At 43.8% G+C, this 24,741-nt stretch overlaps 1 protein-coding gene and 1 long non-coding RNA gene across 6 annotated transcripts in view; one reads left to right on the top strand and one right to left on the bottom strand.

The window, feature by feature from the left end:
* Positions 1-3,007: 3,007 nt before the first annotated feature.
* Nxt1 (nuclear transport factor 2-like export factor 1) lies at positions 3,008-6,138 on the bottom strand. Its single transcript, NM_001106521.2, has 2 exons — positions 6,033-6,138; positions 3,008-3,755 (listed from the first exon to the last, which is right to left on the bottom strand). Exon 2 carries the CDS (start codon positions 3,695-3,697, stop codon positions 3,275-3,277), a length of 423 nt encoding a protein of 140 aa, NP_001099991.1. The 5' UTR covers positions 3,698-3,755; positions 6,033-6,138; the 3' UTR covers positions 3,008-3,274.
* A 4,937-nt stretch (positions 6,139-11,075) lies between these two features.
* LOC103691916 (uncharacterized) overlaps positions 11,076-24,741 on the top strand; it is a 92,911-nt gene continuing 79,245 nt past the window's right edge. For 3 of the 5 annotated variants that reach the window (XR_015684678.1, XR_015684679.1, XR_015684682.1), the window contains exons 1-2: positions 11,076-11,512; positions 17,801-17,868. This is a non-coding gene — a long non-coding RNA (uncharacterized LOC103691916). The remainder of the gene's footprint in view (positions 11,513-17,800; positions 17,869-24,741) is intronic. The other 2 variants (XR_015684680.1, XR_015684681.1) reach the window with 2 other exon arrangements.

The raw sequence follows: 24,741 nt of genomic DNA, 5'->3' as shown, positions 1-24,741 counted from the left end.
AATGTGAGAGAAACATCTGTCTTTAATTTTTGATCTATGATTCTAGAAGTTTCGTACCTACTGTAATTTCATTTTACATTCACAAATCAATTACCTTGGCAATAAGCCGAAAATGGTGCAACATGCCTTGAGTGGCCCTTAGAATGCCTGTGCATTCTACAAAGTTTGTGCTTTTCTGATTATCAAACACAAATACATTATATAAATCATTTCACATAAAAGGTCTGTTCTTTATTCTTAAGACTGCACAATAATCCCTCTTATGACAACATTATGATTTAAAAATATCAGGGACATTTAGAGCTGTCAGTTTTCAATCACAAAGGATGCTTGTGATAACTATTTTATTAGCCAGTCATGGTGGCATATTCTAATCTCAGCACTTTCAATGGAAGAACTTTAAAAAAAAAAAAGACTGAAATAAGCATGAGGAAGGAAATAAAGAACAGACGCCAACTAAACTGAAACCAGAAAAATCAATGACACGAGCTGTTTATTAGAAAACTCAGTAAAATTGGTAATTCCCTAAAAGGAGACAAACATTACCGATGACAGGAAGACACTCTTCTGATACCAAGACCGTGGGTGCAGTTGCATGTGTCTATAGGCCTCAGTTACTCCATGAGCAGTCAGAAAGCACACGTGAGCCTGAGTTCCAGAACAGCCTGGAAACACTGAGACCCCATCTTAGAGGCACCACTTGCTGTACTTACTGTTTCTATTCACTGCGTTTGATCAGCAAAATATGACCCCACTGGTCTCTAATGTTGTTTCCTCTCAAATCTAAGTGAGCTGTAGATGGTAGATTCTGCCTACCATCTACAGCTCACTTAGATTTGTTTAGAAATCTAAGATGATGATGTTCAGACAGTGAGATCCCCCCCCTAATGACTCCATACCCCCACACTATCCTGGTTGCCCTAGAGTGGTCAGGCCTATGCTATCAGCTTTCTTCTGGCCAAGGTCCATCAGTAGATGTCACAGCCTCTGGGTCAGGATCAAGCCTGTCCACTGTCAACCAAAATTAACTTTACTGTATGGATGTTTTGCCTGCATGTCTGTGTATGCACTTGTGGGCCTGATGCACAAGGAGACTACAGAAGGGATCAGAGCTCCTGAAGCTTGAGTTACAAACAACTGTGAACCACCATGTAGATGTAAGGAACTAAACCCAGGTTCTCTGCCAGAGCAGCAAGTGCTCTTACGAGTTGAACCATCTCCAGCCCCTAAGTCTGTCCACGCTGGTCCTCAACGTCCAGCCCTACACTGCAAATCCTAGTGTTTCTCAGTTCTTTCTAGGGAATCCATCTAATCAGGGAATGGGGAGGCAAGAGTCAAACAGATTGTCTATCTAGAGACTTAGGAGTTTGAAAATAAGATTCTTCTGTCCTTAATGTTTCTCCCATTACTGCTGAGTAAAGAAAACTTGGCAAATAATTATCCTCACTGTTAGAAGTAAATACCATTTTCACACTTTTCCAACAAGGCAGCACCAAAAACATGTCTTTGTTAAAGCAAAAGAGGTTAGAACAGAGCCCAGACCTCTCAATTTAGCAGACACTCTAGCAGGGAACTTGAAATAGACTACAAATGAGGATTTGTGGCTGAAGCAAACTTTGCCTTTATTCTGAAAACAAAATGTGGCTGTCACAGAAAAAGGTACCTCTTTTCTTACTGAGTACTTTTTTCATGTCCTTATGTTTGCTGGGTCAAACAGGAGACCGCTTAGTGGTGACAGCAGAGTGTTTGCCTTTGGCCTATGTATGGAGTGCATTCTGGTAAAGTAGAAGTAGGCAAGAACAGCAAAGGAAAAGGTGGGTTGGTGTGGAGGGAACCCTGACAGGGCAGGGTATAAGAACAAGAACTTGGGGGAGAGCAGAAAGGTTGAATTGGAGGACTCTAGCAGGAGAGAAATGAGGGTGAGGTGTGGAATGGATATTGAGCAAAGCTTGAGAACCAAGTTAGTTCAGATTCAAACATTCCTAGAGAAGCAGGAAATCAGGAACCTAGCGGTCAACACAATTCTGTTTTTGCTGTTTTGGACAAATAGGGTAGAGTTTAACTAATTTAATTCTTTTGACTCCAGGGCATATGTATCAAGGTCACCTTTGGGTGACAAGTGTGTGATATTTAAAACTCAGAAACTGTTTCTTCTACTCTTCTTCCCTGTGTCTTCCTAAGGGGCCATGTTTAGTGTTCCAGGATCTTGGTCAATTCAACATGGTGGAAATCTCATTGTTATTTCATAATTTTTAATAGCATCACCGCTTGAATGTCTGAGTCTCATCTTCTCACCAAGTCTGTAGGACTGGTTTGACCACTCTAGATGTGGCTTTGCAGCTGTTATTTTATGGGTGTGACAGGCCAAGACATAGGTGATATCAGAGGTAGACTAGGGCTACCTTAGAGGACTACATGAGAATTCTAACTCTAGGGCAAGGACAAATTGTCTTGTAACCCCAATTGAAGGCATGACCAGTTGGTCTAGCAGCCAGAGAAAGAAGTGAGGGTTTACTGATGCAAAATTCCCCATTTCAATCATCAACTTCTGCTTCATTGGTCAGATCTAATCATATGTCAAATCAAATGACAACTAAGACATAAAAAGTTTTAGGTGAATCTTTTGTAGTTATAGCTTCTGACACTCCCTCCAACCTTGGTAGAGCTTCTGGTAGAGCAGTACTTAGCTGTCAGCTAACTCTTCCCATTTATCACTAACTGCCATCTCAGGTGTCAAGAGCAAAGCCAACTGTGAGGTGCATACACACATATATTCATATGTACGCTTATGTACACACCACACATTAAGGGTGGACCCAGGACAGGTAATTCCCAATGTTTCAAGGATTCCAATATGAATAGGGCTGCCCTGCCTACCCCCCCACTCCCCTAGTTCTGGATTCCCCAAGTTCACACTGTGGTAGGAGCTCAGCCTCCCACCTCTATAGATGCTTCCTCATGTTTTCTGATTTTTACACACCTCCACACATCTCAAGATTTAGACATATTAGGCAGAGAAGCAGCATATTTATTTGTCAATTTCCAGAAACAGGTTCTCTACTGAGTAAGTAGAAAAATAGAAAGTTTACTACTTTTAAAAGGCAACTATGACAAACCAGTATATAACCAGGAAAGGGGTTTCTAGGAGTCGAACATCCAGTTTGCAGTGCTGCTGTGACAACAAAAATGAACTAGTGTTCTCCACGTCCTGAGATTTGAGACTGGCATTTCTCTGCAGAGCTTGGCTAAAGCCAAGCTGCCTTTGTCACCCCCACTAGCTGGCCCAGTCCTGGAAGCGGAAGCAGTCACTCGCTATCTTCCACACTGTGTTACTGGGTGACGCCTGAGCAGTCAGGATGAAGTTCTGGTTGAAGTCCCGCTGTTTGTTGCCCTCAAATTTCACTGTTCCACAGATGACCACAAGGACCGTGGTCTGGCTTGGCGTAGCTTCATCATGAACAGGCTGGCAGTCTACCACGTTGATTTGGAACTCACTGGAAGGCAACATCTCAAAAAACTCACTCAAGGATTCTTGTCCCGAAACGGCATTTCCATTCCATACTAAAGTGGCCGTGCCCATGTACAGGCGAGACAGCAGCCGCCGCCGATTATCCATAGTAGTGTAGTAGACGTTGACAAATTCCTCTGCAGCTCTGCAGGCCTGGTCCACATAGGTCTTGAAATCTACTGATGCCATCTCTGGGTCTGCTGCCAGAGGCCTCTGCCAGAATGCCGCCTCCTTAGGGATCCAGTGACTGTAGGACAGCAAAGGTAAAGTGAACACAAGTGAATATCAAATCTATTCTGCTCTGGCCAAAGTTTTCTTTCAAGTTTTAATTTTTAAAATAGTATTTGTGTGCATGTCAGTTTGGTACATGCCATGGCTCATTGAAAGTCAAAGGTGACCAGGCAAAAGTCCTCTCTGCCTACCCCATGTGGGTCCTAGGAGTCAAAAACTCAGGTCGGTAGGTTTGACAGCAAGCACCTTTAGCTACTGACCCATCTAGTTCCCAACCCTATTTTTTCCATAGATAACATTTGCATATTAAAGGCAGATGACTTCAGGCTCAGACTCTTGCCTATTTATTTTAAAGGCAGGATCATGATACACACACACACACACACACACACACACACACACACACACACACACCCAGGATCAAAGGCATACAGATCAGGAATGGTTGCCTATTAATCTTTCTAATCCTGTTTCATCTTCAAAAAAAAAAAAAAAGAACAAAAATGAAACTAGACAGTGCACATCTAGCACTGAGTTAGGAAGTTTAAGCCAAGAGTGGTGGGAAACACTGGAGAAGCTGAGACAGGCTTCTGGGCAGTGTGTGATAAATAGTAAACTTAATCTAAAAAAAAAAGTCTGATATGTTCAACTTACAAAGAGTTTTAAAATAATCCATTTTTATTAGAGTACATTTGATACCTAAAGACTGCTCTTTCCTGAAAGCTTGGAGAGGTGTGATTGTCCCCAGGCAACCAGGGTGTGGCTAATCTTAGTAAAACCAGTGGCTCCTGCTGAAGGGATGAGTGATTACTGACCCAATAAAGTGTATCAGAGGGAGAGCAGATGCCCTTCCAGGAAAAAAACTACCACGAACTAACACAACAAGGACCCAAAAGATGCAGGGAACAGCATATTTCTTAGGGGAGTGGAGGACAGTGGTTACAATTCCTATAAGTAAACCCAAGACCGACTAAATTTACCTCTTCAGCATTAATGCCCACCATGTAAGACCAGAGGGGCCATGACACCATAGCAGAAGGCTCTAGAATGAACAGATTCTCAGGGAGAATCTGAAATACCATAGTTCAGATGAAAGTTCCAACACATAAGCAGCATGTTTGTTTTTTCATAACAGGTATGGCTGTTAATTTTTCCTATGATTAAAAAGTTCCACTTGAAAGAACCCAGTACTGACCAATATTAATGAAAATATTGGACACAAGTAATTTATATTATTTTCCAATTTTCAGAAACAGGTCTCTACAGAGTAAGCTTACAACTAAGTTGGGAACACTTTTTTTTAAAAATTCCATTTCAAGAGCCTTTATTATTTTGAGACAGGGTCTCTTATATATTTCTGGCACGTCTATGTAGACCAGGCTGGCCTTCAACTCAGAGATCTGCCTGCCTCTGCCTCTGGTGCTGGAAATAATGGTGCAGGACCATGCCTGGTCCAACTTTTCTTTTTTACAACTATCAGTTTATGAACGATGATTCCACACAGAGCAAAGCTGGTCCTATAGATGAACTCTGACCAGCTTGATATTGCTCTCTCCAAGGTCCTCAGACTCAACAATCAATCTGAAGTGCTATTTGCTTAGCATTTTAGGTACATTCCTTCAATCATCATTGCACAAATCAATGTAACAACTTACAAAAAGAGGTTACGATCTTGGATGCTTCATTCTAGGAAAGCAAGGGAGTCGGCGCCATGCTCACTAAGTTCCAGGATTTTTTAAAGCAGTTCTATATAAAAACAGCTCTAGGGATGCTGGCTTAGCAATGTTCTCCCAGGTAACCATATTTCTCTGTCCAACCACCTCATCTCCGCTTCTTTAGGCCACGATGCTTCATCCAAACACGGTCTAACATTGGTCACGCCCCCCAAAGATGATCACCCCCATTTCTGGTCCTCAGCTACACACAGATCCCAGTCATCTTTCTCATTTCAGGAAAAAGCAGTAAGACAGAAACATTGTAGAGCGAGAGCCAGAAAGATGCTCCACTGCCGTGGTTCACACTGTAGTCTCCTGGAGCTGGAGCTGGACCCTAGAAACGGCAGCCGTGCCCCGGGCCTCATTTCCAGCTTTGAGTCGCTTCTTACATCCCCAAACTGCTGCTCTCCTCCAAGTATGGCAAACTCACCGCCACTGTTCTGCACAGGCTGCAGAGACACCACGTGGGGGAAAGGACAACACCCATGTCTTATTGAGTCTAAGAGAAGGGAAGAGGTCCCTGGTACCGCGGCGTTGTCCGACGGCCGGAGCACAGCCAGGCAGGAGCGCCCACTTACCTGCTCGGTCTCGGTCAACGTCGCCTAGGCGACTCGGCCCCGGGTCCCGCCCGGGCCGCGGTCCCGGGCCAGAAGAGTTTCTCTCTTGTTCTCCTCTTCCTCCTAGAGGCTCCGCCTGAAGAGCCGACGTCCAGGAGGCGGGGAACGGTTAGGCGCCGGTAGCAGCTTCCCGCGCGCCGCGAGCCTCACTCTGCGCAGGCGCTAGCGTCTCGGTTCCTGCCGGCTCCCGCCTCCCCGCGACGGGCAGCTACGGGAGCCAGTAGAAAGACTGGCCCCGCCCAAGTGTGGCTGCAAAATCAGGGTGGCTTCCGGGGTAGGCGCGAGCCCAAAAGATCCGATTGAGCGAGCTCTGATTGGACGGCGTGGAGGAGGTGGAGTTAGCGCGCTTAGCTGTGGAAGGTTTGGTTGGTGAGAAGTGTCCCGCTGCTGCATCTGGCTCCTCTCCTGTCTGTCTTGGCTTTATATCCTGTGGAGACTCGTGGAGCTTCAACGTGGAGCTTCACTGGTTGACCATATCTAGGGAGACAGCAACATGGCTTCAGTAAGGCTCTGGACTGAACCCAGCAAGCACATAGATGCCCGTGTAGGAATCCGAGTGAAGGCTAAGTCTGAGAGAGTCTGTGGAAGTCCTTGTGGTCAAACATCTTAGCTGAGCGCACCCTTTCTAAGGTAAAACTACTTAGAGTCGGCATGCAGATGAACTTAAAAGAAATAACAAATTTTAGTCAAGTGAAAAGAATTGAGGTCGAAGACGCGGACGAGGAGAGAAATAATGGTAGTTTACTTTCAGTGCGGTGCAAATTGAGTTCCCTACAGGCTCCAGCTGCGGCGCAGTTCCACCTCATTTAAGGCGCCGCAGTTTGGTTAATCTGGAGCAGTCTAGATGCTTAGCGAAAGAATGGAGCCATTTCACATAGGAACTTGGGGAACTGCCGCGCGTAACAAAACCCAAAAGGCTAACTTTCCTAAGACCCGACTCTGCGTCATCTGCCCCGCTAGGAGAGCCTTTGGAAGTGGCTACGTTCAATTAAGTACTTTAATCTGTATTTTGTTAGCAACCTCTTGGCTCCTTTTGCTCATGTTACTAAGGGGGCATTTGCTTTTAGAGTTAAGAAACCAGAATGCCTGTTCAATATAGGTTACTTCCCACTGGAGTTAAGTGTGACAAGTTTTCATTATTTAAAGAAATAAGTTGGAGGCTGAGTTTTGAGGATGAATAAGTGCCTTTGGAGCAGTAGTTACACAAAAATGCTCTGTAAACCTGGGCTTAAAACAGTGATAGGTCCAAGGACTCTTCTTGAGAGAGAACTAGACCTTTATTCTTTCAATAGCCCTTGAATTTGAGATTAGAAATACCTCTGATTCTAAGGGACTGAGCACTGTCACGGTTGAGAGTATTAGTCAAGGTTCTCTGGGGAATAGAATGAAAAATCTCTCTCTCCTCTGTCTCTCTTTCCCTACTACCTCATAACCCCCATATTAGTCAGGGTTCTTTGGAGTCACAGAACTTATGAAATGTCTCTCTATAATGAGGGAATTTACTGTGATTATTTACAGCCTGTAGTACAATGGGCAGCTGTGGATGGGAAGTCCAAGAATCAAGTAGTTGCTCAGTCCCAGGAGGCTAGTTGTTTCAGCTGGTCCTCCTGTAGAAGTAGGTTCTAACAAGTAAGTGCAAGCAGGTGAAGACTGAATCTTCCTTCTTCCGATATCCTTATGGATGTCTCCAGTAGAAGGTGCGGCCCAGATTAAAGGTGTGTGGATCTGGAATTTGCTTGGTCCCAGGCTGACCTTGAGCTCAGAGATCTCCTTGCCTCAGTCTCCTGGGAGTAAAGGCATGTACTACCTTGCTTGGGCCTAAGCTTTTCATGGCCACTATGCCAAGATCTAGGTCAGAAACTTGTGTCATCCAGCCTCCCACAATTCTGGATTGTAGTTCATTCCAGATATAGCCAAGTTGACAACCTGGAATAACCATTACAGTCCACCCCTTGTCAACTTGACACAACTAATATCTCATGTCCAAGTGAAGCAATAACCAGGTCATAAATGCACCTAACATGATATAACTATTCCTCGTATAATCACAAACACATTTGTAAATTTAAAATAGGTCCATGGCCCTTGGGAACATTCTTTTAGTATCTCAACTTATACCAATTATTGTTAAAGAAATTGGAAAAAATGGGAAGAAAGCACAAATATCTACACAAATGTGTTCTTAACAAAATAAAACAGAAGCGTTCATATTACTTTATAATCTTCGTTTCTGCATGTGGCCTTAGTAAAACCCTAACTAAGATAGTAAGTGGAACTAATCCCTTTTCCACCCCTTGATTCCTGGACCCATAGATCCTGGCTATGGGAGAAACGGTACTATATATTGAACGCTGATTCAAGACATATACTGCCTTCTGAAGAACCCTGCCCCAGCCCTCCAAGCTTCTGTCACTTAATTGGCGCTGTAACTGTCTTCAAAAGGCCACTCCATCTTTCTATCAGACCTACTTCAGGATGGTGGGGAACATGATAAAACCAGTGGATTCCATGATTGTGGGCTCATTGGTGCACTTCTCTGGTTGTGAAATGAGTTCCTTGGTCAGAAACAATACTGTGTGGAATACCATAACAATAGATTTTGTAACACCACAGGTGGTGGTTTTCACAGAAGCATTAAAGCATGGTCAGGCCTATCACTGCACTACTCCAGTCCCTGGCACCAATGTGTGTCTTAGGGGTTTACTGCTGTGAACAGACACCATGACCAAGGAATCTCTTATAAGACTGGCTTACAGGTTCAGAGGTTCAGTCCATTATCAAGATGGGAGCATGGCAGCATCTAGGCAGGCAGGATGCAGGCAGAGCTGAAGGTTCTGCATCTTCATCTGAAGATTGCCAGCAGAATATTCACTTCCAGGCAGCTAGGATGAGGGTCTTAAAACCCAGACCCACAGTGACACACCTACTCCAACAGGCTCACACTTTCTAAAAGTGCCATTCCCTGGACAAAGCACATATAAACCATCACACCCCCTGTGTGGTTCAGCTAGTCCAACAAAGGCTGCCTATGAGCAGAAGGTCTGAGAATCCAGTAGTCGCTCAGTCTGTGAAGCTGAATATCTCATCTGGTCTTCAGTATATACCAGAAGTAGGCTCTAATGCTAGGGAAGAAATGAACTTTCTAGCAAAGGCTAGATAAGGCAAAGAGGAAGAGCTTCCTTCTTTCATGCTCTGTATATAGGCTGCCAGCAGGTGTGATCCACATTAAAGTGGATCATCCCAGTCAAATGGTGGTGGCACAAGGAAGCAGAGGCAGACAGATTTCTGTGAATTCGAGGCCAGTCTAGTCTGCAGAGCAAGTTCCAGGACGTCGGAGGCTTCCCAGTGAAACCCTGTCAAAAAAAGAAGAAGGAGGAGGAGGAGAAACAGCAGCAGCAGCAGAAGCAGAAAATAAAAAGAGAAAGCAAAAAGAAAAGGGAAGAAAGAAAAAGGTTTATGGAAAAAAATTCTTTGTTTGGGTTTCAATTAATTCCAGATGTAGTCAAAAGGGCTGGCGAGAGGGTCAGTTAAGAGTACTGACTGAAATTCGTAGGCAAATGGTTGGAACTGGAAAATATCATCCTGAGTGAGCTAACCCAATCACAGAAAGACATACATGGTATGCACTCATTGATAAGTGGCTATTAGCCCAAATGCTTGAATTACCCTAGATGCCTAGAACAAATGAAACTCAAGACGGATGATCAAAATGTGAATGCTTCACTCCTTCTTTAAAAGGGGAACAAGAATACCCTTGGCAGGGAATAGAGAGGCAAAGATTAAAACAGAGACTGAAGGAACACCCATTCAGAGTCTGCCCCACATGTGGCCCATACATATACAGCCACCCAATTAGACAAGATGGATGAAGCAAAGAAGTGCAGGCCGACAGGAGCCGGATGTAGATCGCTCCTGAGAGACACAGCCAGAATACAGCAAATACAGAGGCGAATGCCAGCAGCAAACCTCTGAACTGAGAACAGGACCCCCGTTGAAGGAATCAGAGAAAGAACTGGAAGAGCTTGAAGGGGCTCGAGACCCCATATGTACAACAATGCCAAGCAACCAGAGCTTCCAGGGACTAAGCCACTACCTAAAGACTATACATGGACTGACCCTGGACTCTGACCTCATAGGTAGCAATGAATATCCTAGTAAGAGCACCAGTGGAAGGGGAAGCCCTGGGTCCTGCTAAGACTGAACCCCCAGTGAACTAGACTGTTGGGGGGAGGGCGGCAATGGGGGGAGGGTTGGGAGGGGAACACCCATAAGGAAGGGGAGGGGGGAGGGGGATGTTTGCCCGGAAACTGGGAAAGAGAATAACACTCGAAATGTATATAAGAAATACTCAAGTTTAAAAAAAAAAAAAGAGTACTGACTGATCTTCCATAGGACTGCAGTTCAATTCCCAAGCACCCACACAGCAGCTGGAGCTGTCTAGTTCCAGGGAATCTGGCATCTTCACACAGACATACATGCACGCAAAACACCAATGCACATTTAATAGCAGAACAAAGAAAAAAAATGACAACCAAAAATAGCAATCATAGGGTCCCCAGTTACTATTATTGGATTAGAAGAGGAGTTTGATAGGACATTCTAAGAAAGGAGAATTTTCTCTCTTTCCATTTTGAATATGAGTATGGACACCAGTGAGTGCTTTAGTCTTCTTGCTCCCCAAGAAGAAACTGACCCCTCAGTGATGAGCCAACAGGGCGGATGAGAAGAAACCAGGCTATCAGTGAGTGTTAGGAGTATTACTATCAATGTGTATATGTGTGTTTGTGTCTGTGTGGTGGTGACTATAAACAAGGCCTCAACATGCTAAGCAAAATCTTTGCCCCCCTCCACAGTTTTGGACTTGGTAGTTTCTAGAGTCAGGGTTGAAAGGTAGGCATAAGCATAATTGCTTACAGCTTCAGCATTGTGCCTTTTGGGTATCATCAGTGTGATTGTGACATGTGAGTTTGCCTATCTGGTAACCAGCTGCCTCCTCTGTAAAGCACAGACACTAGTAATATTCTTGGGAAGAGCTTTGCATGGGTCTCAGTCCAAATTAGCATCCAGAAAACATTAATAGGACCTAATTATGTTTTATACTTTATGCCAACAGTAGCTTCATTTGTCAACAGTCCTAAGGAAATGATTGGCTTTTACGTTTGGGATAAGCAGATGACAAATTGGTGGGATTTGTTACGCAATCACGTGAGCACTTTGGATAAATGAGACCGACCTAGGCAGCTGTGGAGCCAGTGTTCCCATTTGCTACATGGAGCCTATCCAGAAGGAAGAAGGACACCATCTGGTCTACACCCAGAGTTGGGCCTGACTTACAGATCTTAAAAATCTGTCAACACACTTGCTCTCCTCCCCTACTGTCAGTGCTGTTCCCTGGGATAGAATCTGAACGGCATGTTTTCAAAGCAGCTGCGTGACTTGAGGTCAGTGTAGTGTCTGGGCAGCTGTGTGTCAATTACACTGTCACCTGAACTGCATCTATTTCTTCCTGTCTCTTGACCTTAGCAGGGCCATCTTAGTTCTGGTGGGCCAGGGTGATCTGGGGCTGTGTTTCTATGAGTTCATTTAGGGACTGAACTATAGGGAGGCCATGGAAGATGTATAGTCAATAAAGCCAGAGAGTGTTTTATAAAACCCATCCTCTGCCTTCTCTGTTGCCACAGAGAAGAACATAGACGCCTGAGAACATTGCTTCTGTACACATTACATAGAAATGCTCCCTGTGTTGGAGCTGTTTGCCTGAGAAGGTTGTAATGACTGCTATTGACTAAGTCTCGGGTACACCTTTTCCTAACTCTGGTACCAGCCACCTGAAATGGTGAAACAGGTCACACATGGCTACAGAGCCTCTTTGTGTGGTCAAAATGGGACATCTACATCAGTATTTGCAAAGTACAAGAAGGCAGTTTTGGCTAATGTAAGCCAAAAGGTCTTTATGGAAAAGCTGCTAGTAGAGTGAACAACAGGGATTGTGAAGGTAATTCCTAGGGTCTAGCAAATGAACAGCAATTGCTTAAAGAGCTGCGTACTTGTTGTTGTAAAAATATAAAAAATAATAAGAGGTATGGATGTCTTTTACTTTGCTAGGTCCAGCACTGCAGTGCCCCAAGATATCTGCTAGATATCTTGGCGGAAACACATCCCAACTCCTCGGCAGTGGCCCAGTGTCTCCAGCCGCCCAACACTCCATTACACTTAAATTGCTACATGAGAGAACACACAACACAGTAACCTTAGATCCAATTGATAAGATATAATTGCCCACCTAAACATACAAAGCCCAGTAACATCCATCCCTTAAGTACATTAATAACAACCTGTAAATACAGAGAGCGGAATCTTAGTGTCAGCCTCCATTATTGTCTCTTGGCTTCTCTCCCCCTCCTGTCTCTTTATGTGACAGTTTGAGTATAGGAAAGTATGTGGCGACTGGAGACATTGAGCCACTGTGGCAGAGTTGAGATGTGTTTCTTCCAAGATATCTAGCAGATATCTTGGTGGCACTGCAGTGCCAGACCTAGCGAGGTAAAAGACATCCATACCTTTTTTATTTTTTATATTTTTACAACATCATGTACTGTTTAGTTTTTGTTTTATTTTGTTTTTAACTTGTCAGCTTGACATAAGCTAGGGTCCATGCTCAACTGAGAAATGTCTTCAAAAGATCGTTCTGTAGAGGGCAAAACACTCACACACATGCAATAACATAAAATAAAATAACTTAAAATTAAGGAAATATATTGGCATGTAGGCAAGTCTGTGGGGGCATTTTCTTGATGACTAACATGGGAGGGCCTAGCATAGATGACATTACTCCAGGGCAAGTGGACCTGAGTTGTCTAAAGAGAAAGCTGGACAAGCCAAAGAGAACAATCCAGTAAGTGTGTGCTTCCAAGTGTTGCTTTTGGTCATGGTATTTATCACAGCAATAGAAAGCAAACTAGAACTGGCTGGAATGGAATGATGGATCTGTGAGGAGTTTCTACCCTCTGGAATTCACTACTCAAATTAAAATCCTAGGAAATGAAGTTAGATGGACCCAAGTCCAGCCATATGTCATTCACTTGCTACAATCCCACTGAAACCACTTGAGGGAGCAAATCTTGCAGAAGTAGGTAGAGGAGCTGTTCCAGAAGAAAAGGGTAAGGGATTTGGGGATGTGACAGAAGCCATCTAGGAAAGACTTTGGCAAGCAAGTGAGTTTCTTGGAGATGGCCCACCATTTTGCATGACTGCAATGGAGTCACTCTGGAGAGGCGCAGCCCCAGAAAATTGCTTCTTGATGCTGGTAATGCAGTTCCTACCATTATTACATAGCTTAACAATTCCTGGGCATCAGCTCACCCTATTGGACAAATTTCCTGCAGATCAACATGAAGATAAACTTTCATAAATTAATTCTGTTTAGATGAATTAATGACTTTATATAATGTCTGATTTGATTCAAATAATTTTAGGAAGGAAGTTTAAGGAGATAGTTTTAGTTGTTTTGCCAGAAAGATGTAATAAAGTTAGAATCAAGAATAGAATGTACCCCTTCCTCATAGGATTGTAAGTAAAAACTATATAATAAGCAATATAATGAGCTTTCATAAATTATACTAAGAAGAGACTTTGTGATCAAGAAAAAACATTCATTCTAGGTCAGGGCCAAGGATGAAGCCACAGGTGTGCACTATGATAAAGCAAGGCCTTGTGAAACTGTTGCTTTGAACTTATAATGAGTTTATACTGCTTTGAACTTACTATCAACATCCTTCTTTAACTCCCCTTTTGTTTAACATTTTATCTATAAGGTAATTTTATTTAAAAAAAAATTGCCCAAGGTATAAAAGAGTGTATAAAAGAGTGTAGAAATTAAGTGTGGCTTTTGGGGCTCTGATCCATTTACCGAATGTATGTATGTCTGTCTGTATACATACGTATGTAGGTGTATGTATATAAATATGCATGTACATTTGTGAAATTGATGAAACAGGTGTTCAAGCTCAGCCAGTGTATGTGCCTGAGTTTCTTCCTTTTTCCTTTCTTTTTTTCTCTCTGACTCAGGAAGAGTTAAACTAGGAGCCTCTTGACTAGCTTTTTTCTTGAGCCCAAGAAAAAAGAGCCCAAGTAACTAAGCTTTTTTTTTTTTTCTTAATCCCCTGCCTATAAGTAGGAGTTAAATTGCCAGAAGCTATGGCTTTTAGCCCCAGAATAGCAAAGAATTAAAGAAAGAAAGAAATTGCCAAAAGTAAGCCAGGGCTACAAAATTAGACCGTGTCTCAAAAGAATAATGTCATTGGCATTTTAATATTGTAGATTTTGTAAATCACTTTTAGTAAAATAGCCATGTCTATAATACTAATTCTGCTAATCCATCAGTATGCAGGGTAGGGTAGGGGAGATCTTTATGCCTTCTAGTTCCCTGGTTTTCTTTCTTTGATATTTACAGTCTTGATTGTAAAACTCTTTCGCTTCTATGGCTTTTAAAAGCTTTTTACTCAGAGTATTACTTTTTGGTATATAGATTTTGATATGTTGATTTTATATGCTGCTACTTTACTTAAAGAGTTCTATAGTTTTTTGTTTGTTTGTTTGTTTGAAGTATGGTCCATGGAGATGGAGAAATGAGATGGCTCAGTGGTTAAGAGCACTGGGTGCTTATATAGAAGACACTGGTTTTCAACACCCACCAGGCATCTGTAACTTTAACTCCAGGGAATCTGATGCATTCGTCTGTTCTGTGCAGTGACTGAACACTCATACAATGCATAGACATACATGTGTATACACCATAAACACCCAGACATATAAAAAGTTATTTAAATTTTAAATTAAGAAATTAAGTGTAGGGTCATGTATTTGCAGAGAGGGATAGTTTGACTTTATTTTTTTAAAGGTTTATTGATTTATTTTATGTATATAAGTAGCTGTCTTCAGACACACCAGAAGAGGGCATCAGATCCCATTACAGATGGTTGTGAGCCACCATGTGGTTGCTGGAATTTGAACTCAGGACCTCTGGAAGAACAGTCAGTGCTCTGAACCGCTGAGCCATCTCTGCAGCCTTTGACTTTTTTTCTTTCCTATTCGTGTCTTGTTTTTTCCTCCCTTGCCTTATGGTTATAGTGAGTACTTCAGTCATTATACTGAATTGAATGAATAAGGTGGATATCCTTTTCCCATAACAAATACACTCAGATGTGCATAAGTAAAAATTATAAAAATAAATCTTTTAAATATAGTTCATATGAAGATGTTGGGGAGGCCTTAAATCCAAGCACTTGGGAGACAGGCATTTTCTCTTTATGTGTTGTCCTCTATCCACCCAAAGGGTGAAGTGGAACAGGTTAAACAGGTTCCACTAGCTGGAAAAGCTGGAAGTGCTACAGCTCCTAGAAGAGAAGTGAGGAGGTTTAGGTCACCTGTGCAGCGCAGGTAGCTAAGGTCCCACTATCATGGCAGTAGTGCCAGTGGCAGTGGCAATGGCAGAGGCAGTGGCAGTAGCAGTGGCAGCAATAATTGCAGGAGTGGCAGTGTTGTGAGCCTGGCCTGCCAGGTGGGTCCAAGGTTCAGCAATGAATATTCTGGGAGAGAGAACTCTTTCCCAAGTGTTATAGCTCAATAAAACAGCCACTCTCAGATGACCCTTGATGAAATAACTTGTGTGCTTTATTCTATTTGGATAGGGACTATATAAACATCAAGAAGTAGGGTGGGATTTAGGGGTAGATGTTTCCTATTGGCTTAGTTTGAGATGTTAGTGGTGCTCTATTTGCATGGGAAAGAACTCGAGGTGTTTTCCCTACATGACTAATTGTCATGGTCTTCTCAGTGGGGGTTTGTTAGGTACTTGTTGCCAAAGAGCAGTCGACCAGGGTCTGGGGTCCACCTAGGAGAGAATGGGGGACAAAAGACACAAAGAACGGACAGCAAGTCAAAAAGTCTGATCAAGCTGACAATTTTTAATTTTTTCTCAGGCAGAAGATATACTGGTAGAAGCAAAATGTGGGGAGGGGTTAGGTAACCACAAAGGAATGGGCCTGGCTCGATGACCAGGATATTGGCTGGGTAAATCGGTCAGCGGGGGTAACAGTAGGGTGGGTTGCTTAGTGACCTGATCACCAGTACTAAGCGACCTGACAACCAGATTTATTCTATCTATTGAGTAAGCAGGTGCAGGCTTAGGTAAGGTTGAAATATGATTGCTTTTGATCTAAGATAAGGCTAACATACAATTGCTTTTGATGTAACATGAAAGCTGCTTCCAACATCTTGAGGCTGCTCCCAGCACTTGTTTCAGAGCAGGTAATGGTACACAAGGAATAGCTTCACTGTTACTGTTCTCAATTCTGAGATTCACAGGGTCTCACTCAACCTTACCACGTCTTCTGTCAGGTGGCATGGTCTTTACTTGCCCCAGAACAACTTCTTTTTGTTTTTCATAAAGGAGAGGTGTCATTGGAGTAATCATCTTATGTTGAGAACAGTTTAGTATCGAATCAAAACCTGATTAGTAGTGATCTTTGCAATGTTTTGGAAATTAGATAAGGCAGAGTGCGAGGAGAAGCAGGGCTTCAATGGCTAGTATGGGGCCAAGGAAGAAGCTACCAAGGGGTTTGAGGACCAAGGGGTAGGGGTGTTGGGAGCATAGTATGTCCGGAGATCTTCCTGGAGATCTCAGAGCATTTGTACATCTTGTTCTGTCAGCCCAGATTCATTGACATAGAAACAACATTCCTCCCCCAGGAAAATTCAAATCCGTCCCAGTTTAGCAGTCAGTAAATTGAGGGCCCTCTGGTTTCGAGAACAACTCCTGCTAAGGAGGTTATCGGATATTGGAGGAATTCAAAGCCTCTTGAAGTGGAATTCATTGCCCAGTCAGGTTTGTCCTGGAAGTCACTGGCCAGCTGGTGTATTTGGACATAGGCTGCTCTAGTAGTTCCTGTTGCACCCAATGAGACAGCGAGACCCAGTCCAATAAGCAGAGGAATAAAGATTTCTTTCTTCTATTGGTCTTCTCCCAGCTGTAAATTCTTCAGATCTGTAGAGATAAACCTGGAGAACAATCAATAAGGGAGTGCAGGAATCTCGAAAAGGGAGGTTAGTATAGAAACCTGTAGTGCCTCCACACCAGAGAAGACCAGGGGAGTTAGCATATATTGGTTTGGTGATCGATAGTGAAAAAAAACGGGAACATGTAGGATAGGGTTTTGAGGAGGATCCCCATAAGGCAAAGGGGAGGAGTAAATCAAATGTGGGAGCCATATTGGATTTGGGCCTGGTTGCTTTGTCACTGTCTGGCCTTAGTCTTAGATTGTAGGATCAAAAGCCTCTCCCTGTAATTTATGGCACAAGAAGTTTACATTCACAGAATGTTGTCAGCCTGAACAAGACCCTTCTGGGTCTCCAGCAAGGTTTGACTCCTGCTGAGCCCTGCCCTTGCATGTAGAAGCCTTTTGTCCCCAACTGGGAACAGTCTGGCCAGGTACTTCTCACCTGAGTCAGAATTAGGCTGGCCTTCCTGGTTATTTTCCTAATTTATTCAGGCCACATAGTCGGTCCTTTGTTACCCGAAGTCTCAGCCAGGGTTCCCCACTGTGCTTGGCAGATACCTGCTAAGTGCTGTACTTGGGATATATAGTTGGTCAATAAAGAAACCAGAGGCTCTCTTCCTCTTCTGGCTTGACACGAATAACCTGTGTGTATGTGTTTCTTTCATCCCACAGGCTTTCACCGGATTCTCGGAAACCTGGAGAACAGTCATTAAGGGAGTGGAGGAATCTCGAAAAGGAAGGTTAGTGTAGAAACCTGTAATGCCTCCACACCAGAGAAGACCAGGGGAGTTAGCATATATTGGTTTGGTGATCGATAGTGAAAAAAACGGGAACGTGTAGGATAGGGTTTTAAGGAGGATCCCCATAAGGCAAAGGGAAGGAGTAAATCAAAGAGGAGTGTCTTGTGATTTTTGTGTGGGTAAGGGTCCATGGGGTTCATAAAGGGAAATGTTAATGGGGCAGCTGCCAATAGGAAGCACAGAAAAAGCACTGGGAGGAGTTGGGGTGGGTGGTTAGGGGAAGGATGTCAGCTTCATATTGAATGTATTATAGCCAAGAAAGGGTAGCATGGACCTCCTTCTGAGATTGATTTCCTGTTGAAGAATACTAACATGGGTAGAGACTGATTTGGAGGCAGGGACAAACTGGCGAGAGACATGTAGGTAGGCTCCAGGATATTTGGCATAGCCATTAGGGTAGAGCATACGCATGACTCCCATTCACCAACGTTCATCCCATGGATCACTGATGGAACGCTAAAAATGAATTTTAAGGTTAGCAAGCATGGTGCCGCCTCAGCTGGTAGATTCAATTTTGCAATTCCAATATCTGCAACCTCCATATGTACAAGCCTCCCAGTGAATTTAACCAGTGTTTCAGTAAGAAAAGCAGAGGAAAGGGCTGGGGATAGTAGAAATGGAATCTGGGCTTAGGGAAATCTCAGGCCTGGTCTAATGTCCTTCAAGTGGGCAATCCTGTGTTCCTATGATTTTGTTGTATCCATTGTAGGTTTCCCTAGCAAAGAATCCCCAATGGTTGAGGGTTGGGAAGGCTAGAGAGAGGCTGGGCAGTAGCAGAGTTAGTACTAAGAAGAACAAAAAGCAGCCATAAGAACAGAGGAGAGGGAAGTTTGTTGAGGACACATGGCATGGCAAGGGCAGCAGTTACCAGGTCCTGGATGTCCTTCTGGGAGATCTTGCTGTTCCTTTGGGAGTGGTGCCTCCTCTGTCCTTGATCAGTAATCAAGGTGTGGGACATTCTCTTGCTCAGTGGAGTGATGTTGGACATTTCTGTTGGGACTCCAGATAGACTTAGGCTGTGGGAAACACAAGCAAAACCCCATTATAAGGAGGGATTCTGGTCCCTTCTAAATTCCATCCAAGGGATTACGCCATTGCACTAGGATAGGATGGGTTATTTCTAGTGTGGGCAATGTAATGAGATGGGAGGGTGTTTGGAGCACTTGTAGATGTTAATATTTATGGTTGTTAGAGCTGCCATTAATTGCATGTTTGGGGGAAGATGGTTGTCTTTTGATTTAGAAGTTGAACTTTTAGGGTTTGATATGTTTTTTTTTTTTCTATTATTTCTTGCCCCTGAGGGTTGTGGAGAGTCCCTATATGGTGGGCAATTTCCCATTGTGATCAGAAAGTTTTGAATTAAGAGCTTGTAAAAGCAGGGCCATTGTCAGTTTTTAATTTGTTAGGTCATGCCCATGATGGCAAAAGTGGAGAGCATGTGGTAAATTAACCTTTTTGAGTTTTCTCTTATTTGGGCTCTAGCCCATATTAATTGTGAGTGAGTAGCTATGGTAACAAAGACATATTTCTGTCTGCTGAATTGGAGAATGTGGGTGACATCAATTTGCCATGCAGCATTGGATTTGAGACCTCAACAGTTGGTGCCTATAGTTTGTAAAACTGGGATAGTAATAAGGGATGCACAAGAGGAGCATGTTTTTATTAAGCAAGAGGGATGTGGAGGAAGCAGGCATGAAGCCTCTTTATATTTGTGTGTGTGCATGAATGGAATTTGGTCTGCTTGCTCAGTGAAAGCTCTGAATGTTCCTGTAGAAGTGGCTTGATCACCGAGGGCATTTCCCTCGGATATTGGACCTGGCAGAAGACTGTGAGATCTGACTTGCTGGATGTAGAGGGGAGAAGTTCTTTCTGGTAAGAGGATGGAAACCTGTATGAGTAGAGGGGGAAAGTGGGTTGGCATCTAATTTGACAAAGTATCTTGGTAGCTAGGAGAGCAATTTAACAGCATATATACTGTCTGAAAAGAAGTTAAAGGGCATGTGATTTCCTTTAGGGCTAACTTGACAGCATATAGTTCTTTTTATTGGGAGAAGTAATGGGGCAGCTCTTTGAATCAGACAATAGGGGCTTTAGTCTCAGGGGAGTAGTATATTATCTCTGCAGCGCCCTTCTTTCCACCATGGGTAAATGTTAAGGGGGCTCCAATTATTGGCTTTCAGCAGGAGGGAGCAGCTACCCTAACAGAGGTAGGACAGAAACCCATGGGGGGGTGGGTAATGGTTGTCAGTTTGCCCTAGGGATCCTATTAAGCTGATTGCAAAGTGGGAGTGATTTTTGATTAACCATCGAATATCAGCCAAGGAAAAGGGGGTGATGAGAATGTCAGATTCTTTTTCTGATAGTGAGCACATCCACCTCATTTAGAAATCTGGGTGTACCATCCATAGAGGTGTGGAACCATTCGAGCACCCCCTGGGGTTGGCCTAGTGCTCCCACTACTGTAGGAGAGAAGCTAAAGATAAGATCTGTATGGGCATTGTTGGGTCATATCTAGCAAGAGCCATGACTTTTAGGGCTGCAATAACAGAGTTCAGAGCTTGGTTTTTCTCAGGGAGCAGTATTCTTGGGGAGAAGGGCCCTTTATCTCCTTTTAAGAGGAGATAAACATAATGTTTTGTGTGTTAAGGGTGTTTGTGGGAAGGGGGAACCAGGGTCAAAGCCATTAAGATTACCCATAAAGCTGTGGAGGAAGGCAAGAGTTAAGTTTTGAGGGAAGGAAAGGGTGGATTTGAGAAAGCATGTTGAGGTGAGGGAGATTTCGTTCCTAAAACTGCAATGGGCAGAATCAGTTGTATTTTGTGAAGGGCTGTTTTGAATCCTAGAGAGGATAGGAAAGTTATTAAATGGTCTTTAATTTGGGAAGGGAGGTGGAGAATTGCCTCACTAACATTTCTTCCATATAAGAAAATATATTGAGTCCTTTGTCTAAATAAGATTTTAACATGGTGTCCACAGCCTCCTGGCAAAGGGTTGGGCTGTTAGCCATTCTCTGAGGGAGAATGGTCCACTCATATTGTGAGGCTAGACCAAGAGTTGTTAATGGGGGTGGGGGGAGTGTACTGAAAACACAAAGCTTTCACAATCTCAGGGGTGGAGAGAGTTGGACAAAAGCAGTCTTTTATGTCTATTGTCAATAGGGGGACATTGGCAGAGATGGTTGAGACATGGGGCAGCACCCCTCAAGAAGAGTCCTAGACTTGCATGGTTTTATTAGTTGTCCTTAAATCTTGTATTAGTCTCCATCCCCCCGAGTTCTTTTTAATTCGAACACAGGGGTATTCCATGGACTGCAGGAAGGGTGGATATGTTGTAGTAGAAGCTGTTCTTTTACCAGTTGTGTGAGACCTTCAAGTTTCTTCCATGATAGAGGTCACTGCTCAACCCAATGGCCTCATTGGAAAGCCAGTCAAGGCAGGGAGTATTAAATCTAATGGTGGCCCTTAGAATTGGGGGTGATTTGTAGGGAAGGGAGATTAGGATCTTCTTGGGTATAGTTTTAGGTATAATTTTGGGGTATAGTTTTGGGTCCACTTGCCTGACATTTATGAGTTTGAGGAAGCCTATTCTACATAGGGAAGTCCAGGCCAGCCTATAGCTATGTAGTGACACCTATCTTGGAAAAAACACAAAAGAAAATTCACAGTAGGGATCCAGTGCAAAGCAATGTATAGGAGAGCAGATAACTCAAGTGAGGAGTGGGGTGTGGATCTTTCAGGTAATTGCCACTCAGAATGACTCCATGGAACCCAGTGTAGACCAGCATAAACCAGCTCTGAACACAGGCTTCAGAGTTCTCTCTGGAGGTTCTTCAGGAGTGGGTGGGGAGGTTGAGGAAGTGAGATGGGGTTAGGGGGATTGCACACCTCTTTTTTTTTTTTTTTGTTCTTTTTTTTCGGAGCTGGGGACTGAACCCAGGGCCTTGCGCTTCCTAGGCAAGCGCTCTACCACTGAGCTAAATCCCCAACCCCTGCACACCTCTTTCAACACCTCTCTCAACAGTGGTGACTGCTTGAGAAGTTTTACTTTATTGGTACTTTGGTCTGCCTAGCGAGAGATGTACAGAAGCTACCCCATCAGAGATAGGTCACTTCCAAATGGTGACTAGGCATTGAGAAATCTGCCGAGCCCTGGTGGATAAAATAAGCCCCAGGCTTCAGTATGCAGTACAGTGTTGATTGTGGCAGGGATTGAAAGACATTTTATAAGCGGCCCTGGATGACCCAGCACATTTTGAATGCTTCATAGACATGAAGTGACATTGATATAGATTCTTGGTGTCATTGAACAGGGCCTTTGAAGAGGTTGTTGCCTTCAGACATCCAACCATGTGGATCAGTTGCCAGTCTGTATGAGGAGGGACTAGGTACCACATAAAACCAAGGGGACAGTTAGCTGAGGACATAGAGGATATGGTATTACCTCTGCTGTCAGTGAGCCAGTTTGTGCTGAGGGAATGATACCTGTGAACTGAGGGAACTGTGGTCTTGCTTGTTTTGGTACTAGCCATTAAACCCATGACCTGTGCATGGCAGTTAATGGATTTACCATTCAGCTATATCTCCAGCGGTCTTTGTACTTTTAAAATTCCATTTAGTTTGTGTGTGTGTGTGTGTGTGTGTGTGTGTGTGTGTGTGTGTGTGTGTGTGTGTTTATTGCTTGTCAGTGCATATGTGGAGATCAGAGAACAACTTTTGAGCTTCAGTTCTCCTCTTGTAGATTCCAAGGATTAAATTCAGGTTGTCAGGCTTGGTGGCAAGGGCTGCTACTCTCTGAGCCATCTCAACCAGCTCTCTTGGTAGTTTTTATTTTGAGACTGAGCCTGCTGCTAAATTGCCCAGTCTGGATTCAGGGTCTTGTTGAATCAGGACTGGCCTTGACCTCACTCTGATTGGCCTTGGAATTTGATTATCTTGTCTTGGTCTTTCCAGCAGTATGAACTGAAGGCCCATTTACCTGGTTAGTCTGGAACTGTGACATTGTAAGATGACCTGAATGCCCTTCTCTGAGCACGCAAACCAAAACCCCAGTGAGGCGTCACCAGAACTAATGCTAATGAGCTTATGTACCATGGGACTAGAAAATGGTCACTGTGGATCCCGGCCCGCAGCAGCTCTCTGCTCCCAGACCCGGTGAGAGAGAGACCCAACCGCCTGGTCAGGTGGGCACTCCTGAGGCTGCAGAGCGGAAGAGACCACCAACACTGCTCACCCCTGCCCACATCCCTGGCCCAAGAGGAAAGTGTATAAGGCCTCTGGGCTCCCGTGGGGGGAGGGCCCAGGAGCGGCAGGACCCCTGCCTGAGACACCGCGGGAACCTGAAAGAAACAGACCGGATAAACAGTTCTCTGCACCCAAATCCCGTGGGAGGGAGAGCTAAACCTTCAGAGAGGCAGACAAGCCTGGGAAACCAGAAGAGACTGCTCCCTGCACACACATCTCGGACGCCAGAGGAAAAAGCCAAAGACCATCTGGAACCCTGGTGCACTGAAGCTCCCGGAAGGGGCGGCACAGGTCTTCCTGGTTGCTGCCACTGCAGAGAGCCCGTGGGCAGCACCCCACGAGCGAACTTGAGCCTCAGGACCACAGGTAAGACCAAATTTTCTGCTGCAAGAAAGCTGCCTGGTGAACTCAAGACACAGGCCCACAGGAACAGCTGAAGACCTGTAGAGAGGAAAAACTACACGCCCGAAAGCAGAACACTCTGTCCCCATAACTGACTGAAAGAGAGGAAAACAGGTCTACAGCACTCCTGACACACAGGCTTAAAGGACAGTCTAGCCACTGTCAGAAATAGCAGAACAAAGTAACACTAGAGATAATCTGATGGCGAGAGGCAAGCGCAGGAACCCAAGCAACAGAAACCAAGACTACATGGCACCATCGGAGCCCAATTCTCCCATCAAAACAAACATGGAATATCCAAACACACCAGAAAAGCAAGATCTAGTTTCAAAATCATTTTTGATCATGATGCTGGAGGACTTCAAGAAAGACATGAAGAACTCCCTTAGAGAACAAGTAGAAGCCTACAGAGAGGAATCGCAAAAATGCCTGAAAGAATTCCAGGAAAACATAAATAAACAAGCAGAAGCCCATAGAGAGGAGACACAAAAATCCCTGAAAGAATTCCAGGAAAACACAATCAAACAGTTGAAGGAATTAAAAATGGAAATAGAAGCAATCAAGAAAGAACACAGGGAAACAGCCCTGGATATAGAAAACCAAAAGAAGAGACAAGGAGCTGTAGATACAAGCTTCACCAACAGAATACAAGAGATGGAAGAGAGAATCTCAGGAGCAGAAGATTCCATAGAGATCATTGACTCAACTGTCAAGGATAATGTAAAGCGGAAAAAGCTACTGGTCCAAAACATACAGGAAATCCAGGACTCAATGAGAAGATCAAACCTAAGGATAATAGGTATAGAAGAGAGTGAAGACTCCCAGCTCAAAGGACCAGTAAATATCTTCAACAAAATCATAGAAGAAAACTTCCCTAACCTAAAAAAAGAGATACCCATAGACATACAAGAGGCCTACAGAACTCCAAATAGATTGGACCAGAAAAGAAACACCTCCCGTCACATAATTGTCAAAACACCAAACACACAAAATAAAGAAAGAATATTAAAAGCAGTAAGAGAAAAAGGTCAAGTAACATATAAAGGCAGACCTATCAGAATCACACCAGACTTCTCGCCAGAAACTATGAAGGCCAGAAGATCCTGGACTGATGTCATACAGACCCTAAGAGAACACAAATGCCAGCCCAGGTTACTGTATCCTGCAAAAC

The sequence above is a fragment of the Rattus norvegicus genome, chromosome 3 (assembly GCF_021556685.1).
Source record: "Rattus norvegicus strain SHRSP/BbbUtx chromosome 3, alternate assembly SHRSP_T2T, whole genome shotgun sequence".
NCBI lineage: Eukaryota > Metazoa > Chordata > Mammalia > Rodentia > Muridae > Rattus > Rattus norvegicus.
Note: the sequence above shows the minus strand (reverse complement) of the source record. Positions and strands in the feature narration are given on the sequence as shown.

Excerpts from the sequence above, each read along its gene's own strand:
- Nxt1 (NM_001106521.2), bottom strand. The coding sequence starts at position 3,697 with ATGGCATCAGTAGATTTCAAGACCTATGTGGACCAGGCCTGCAGAGCT.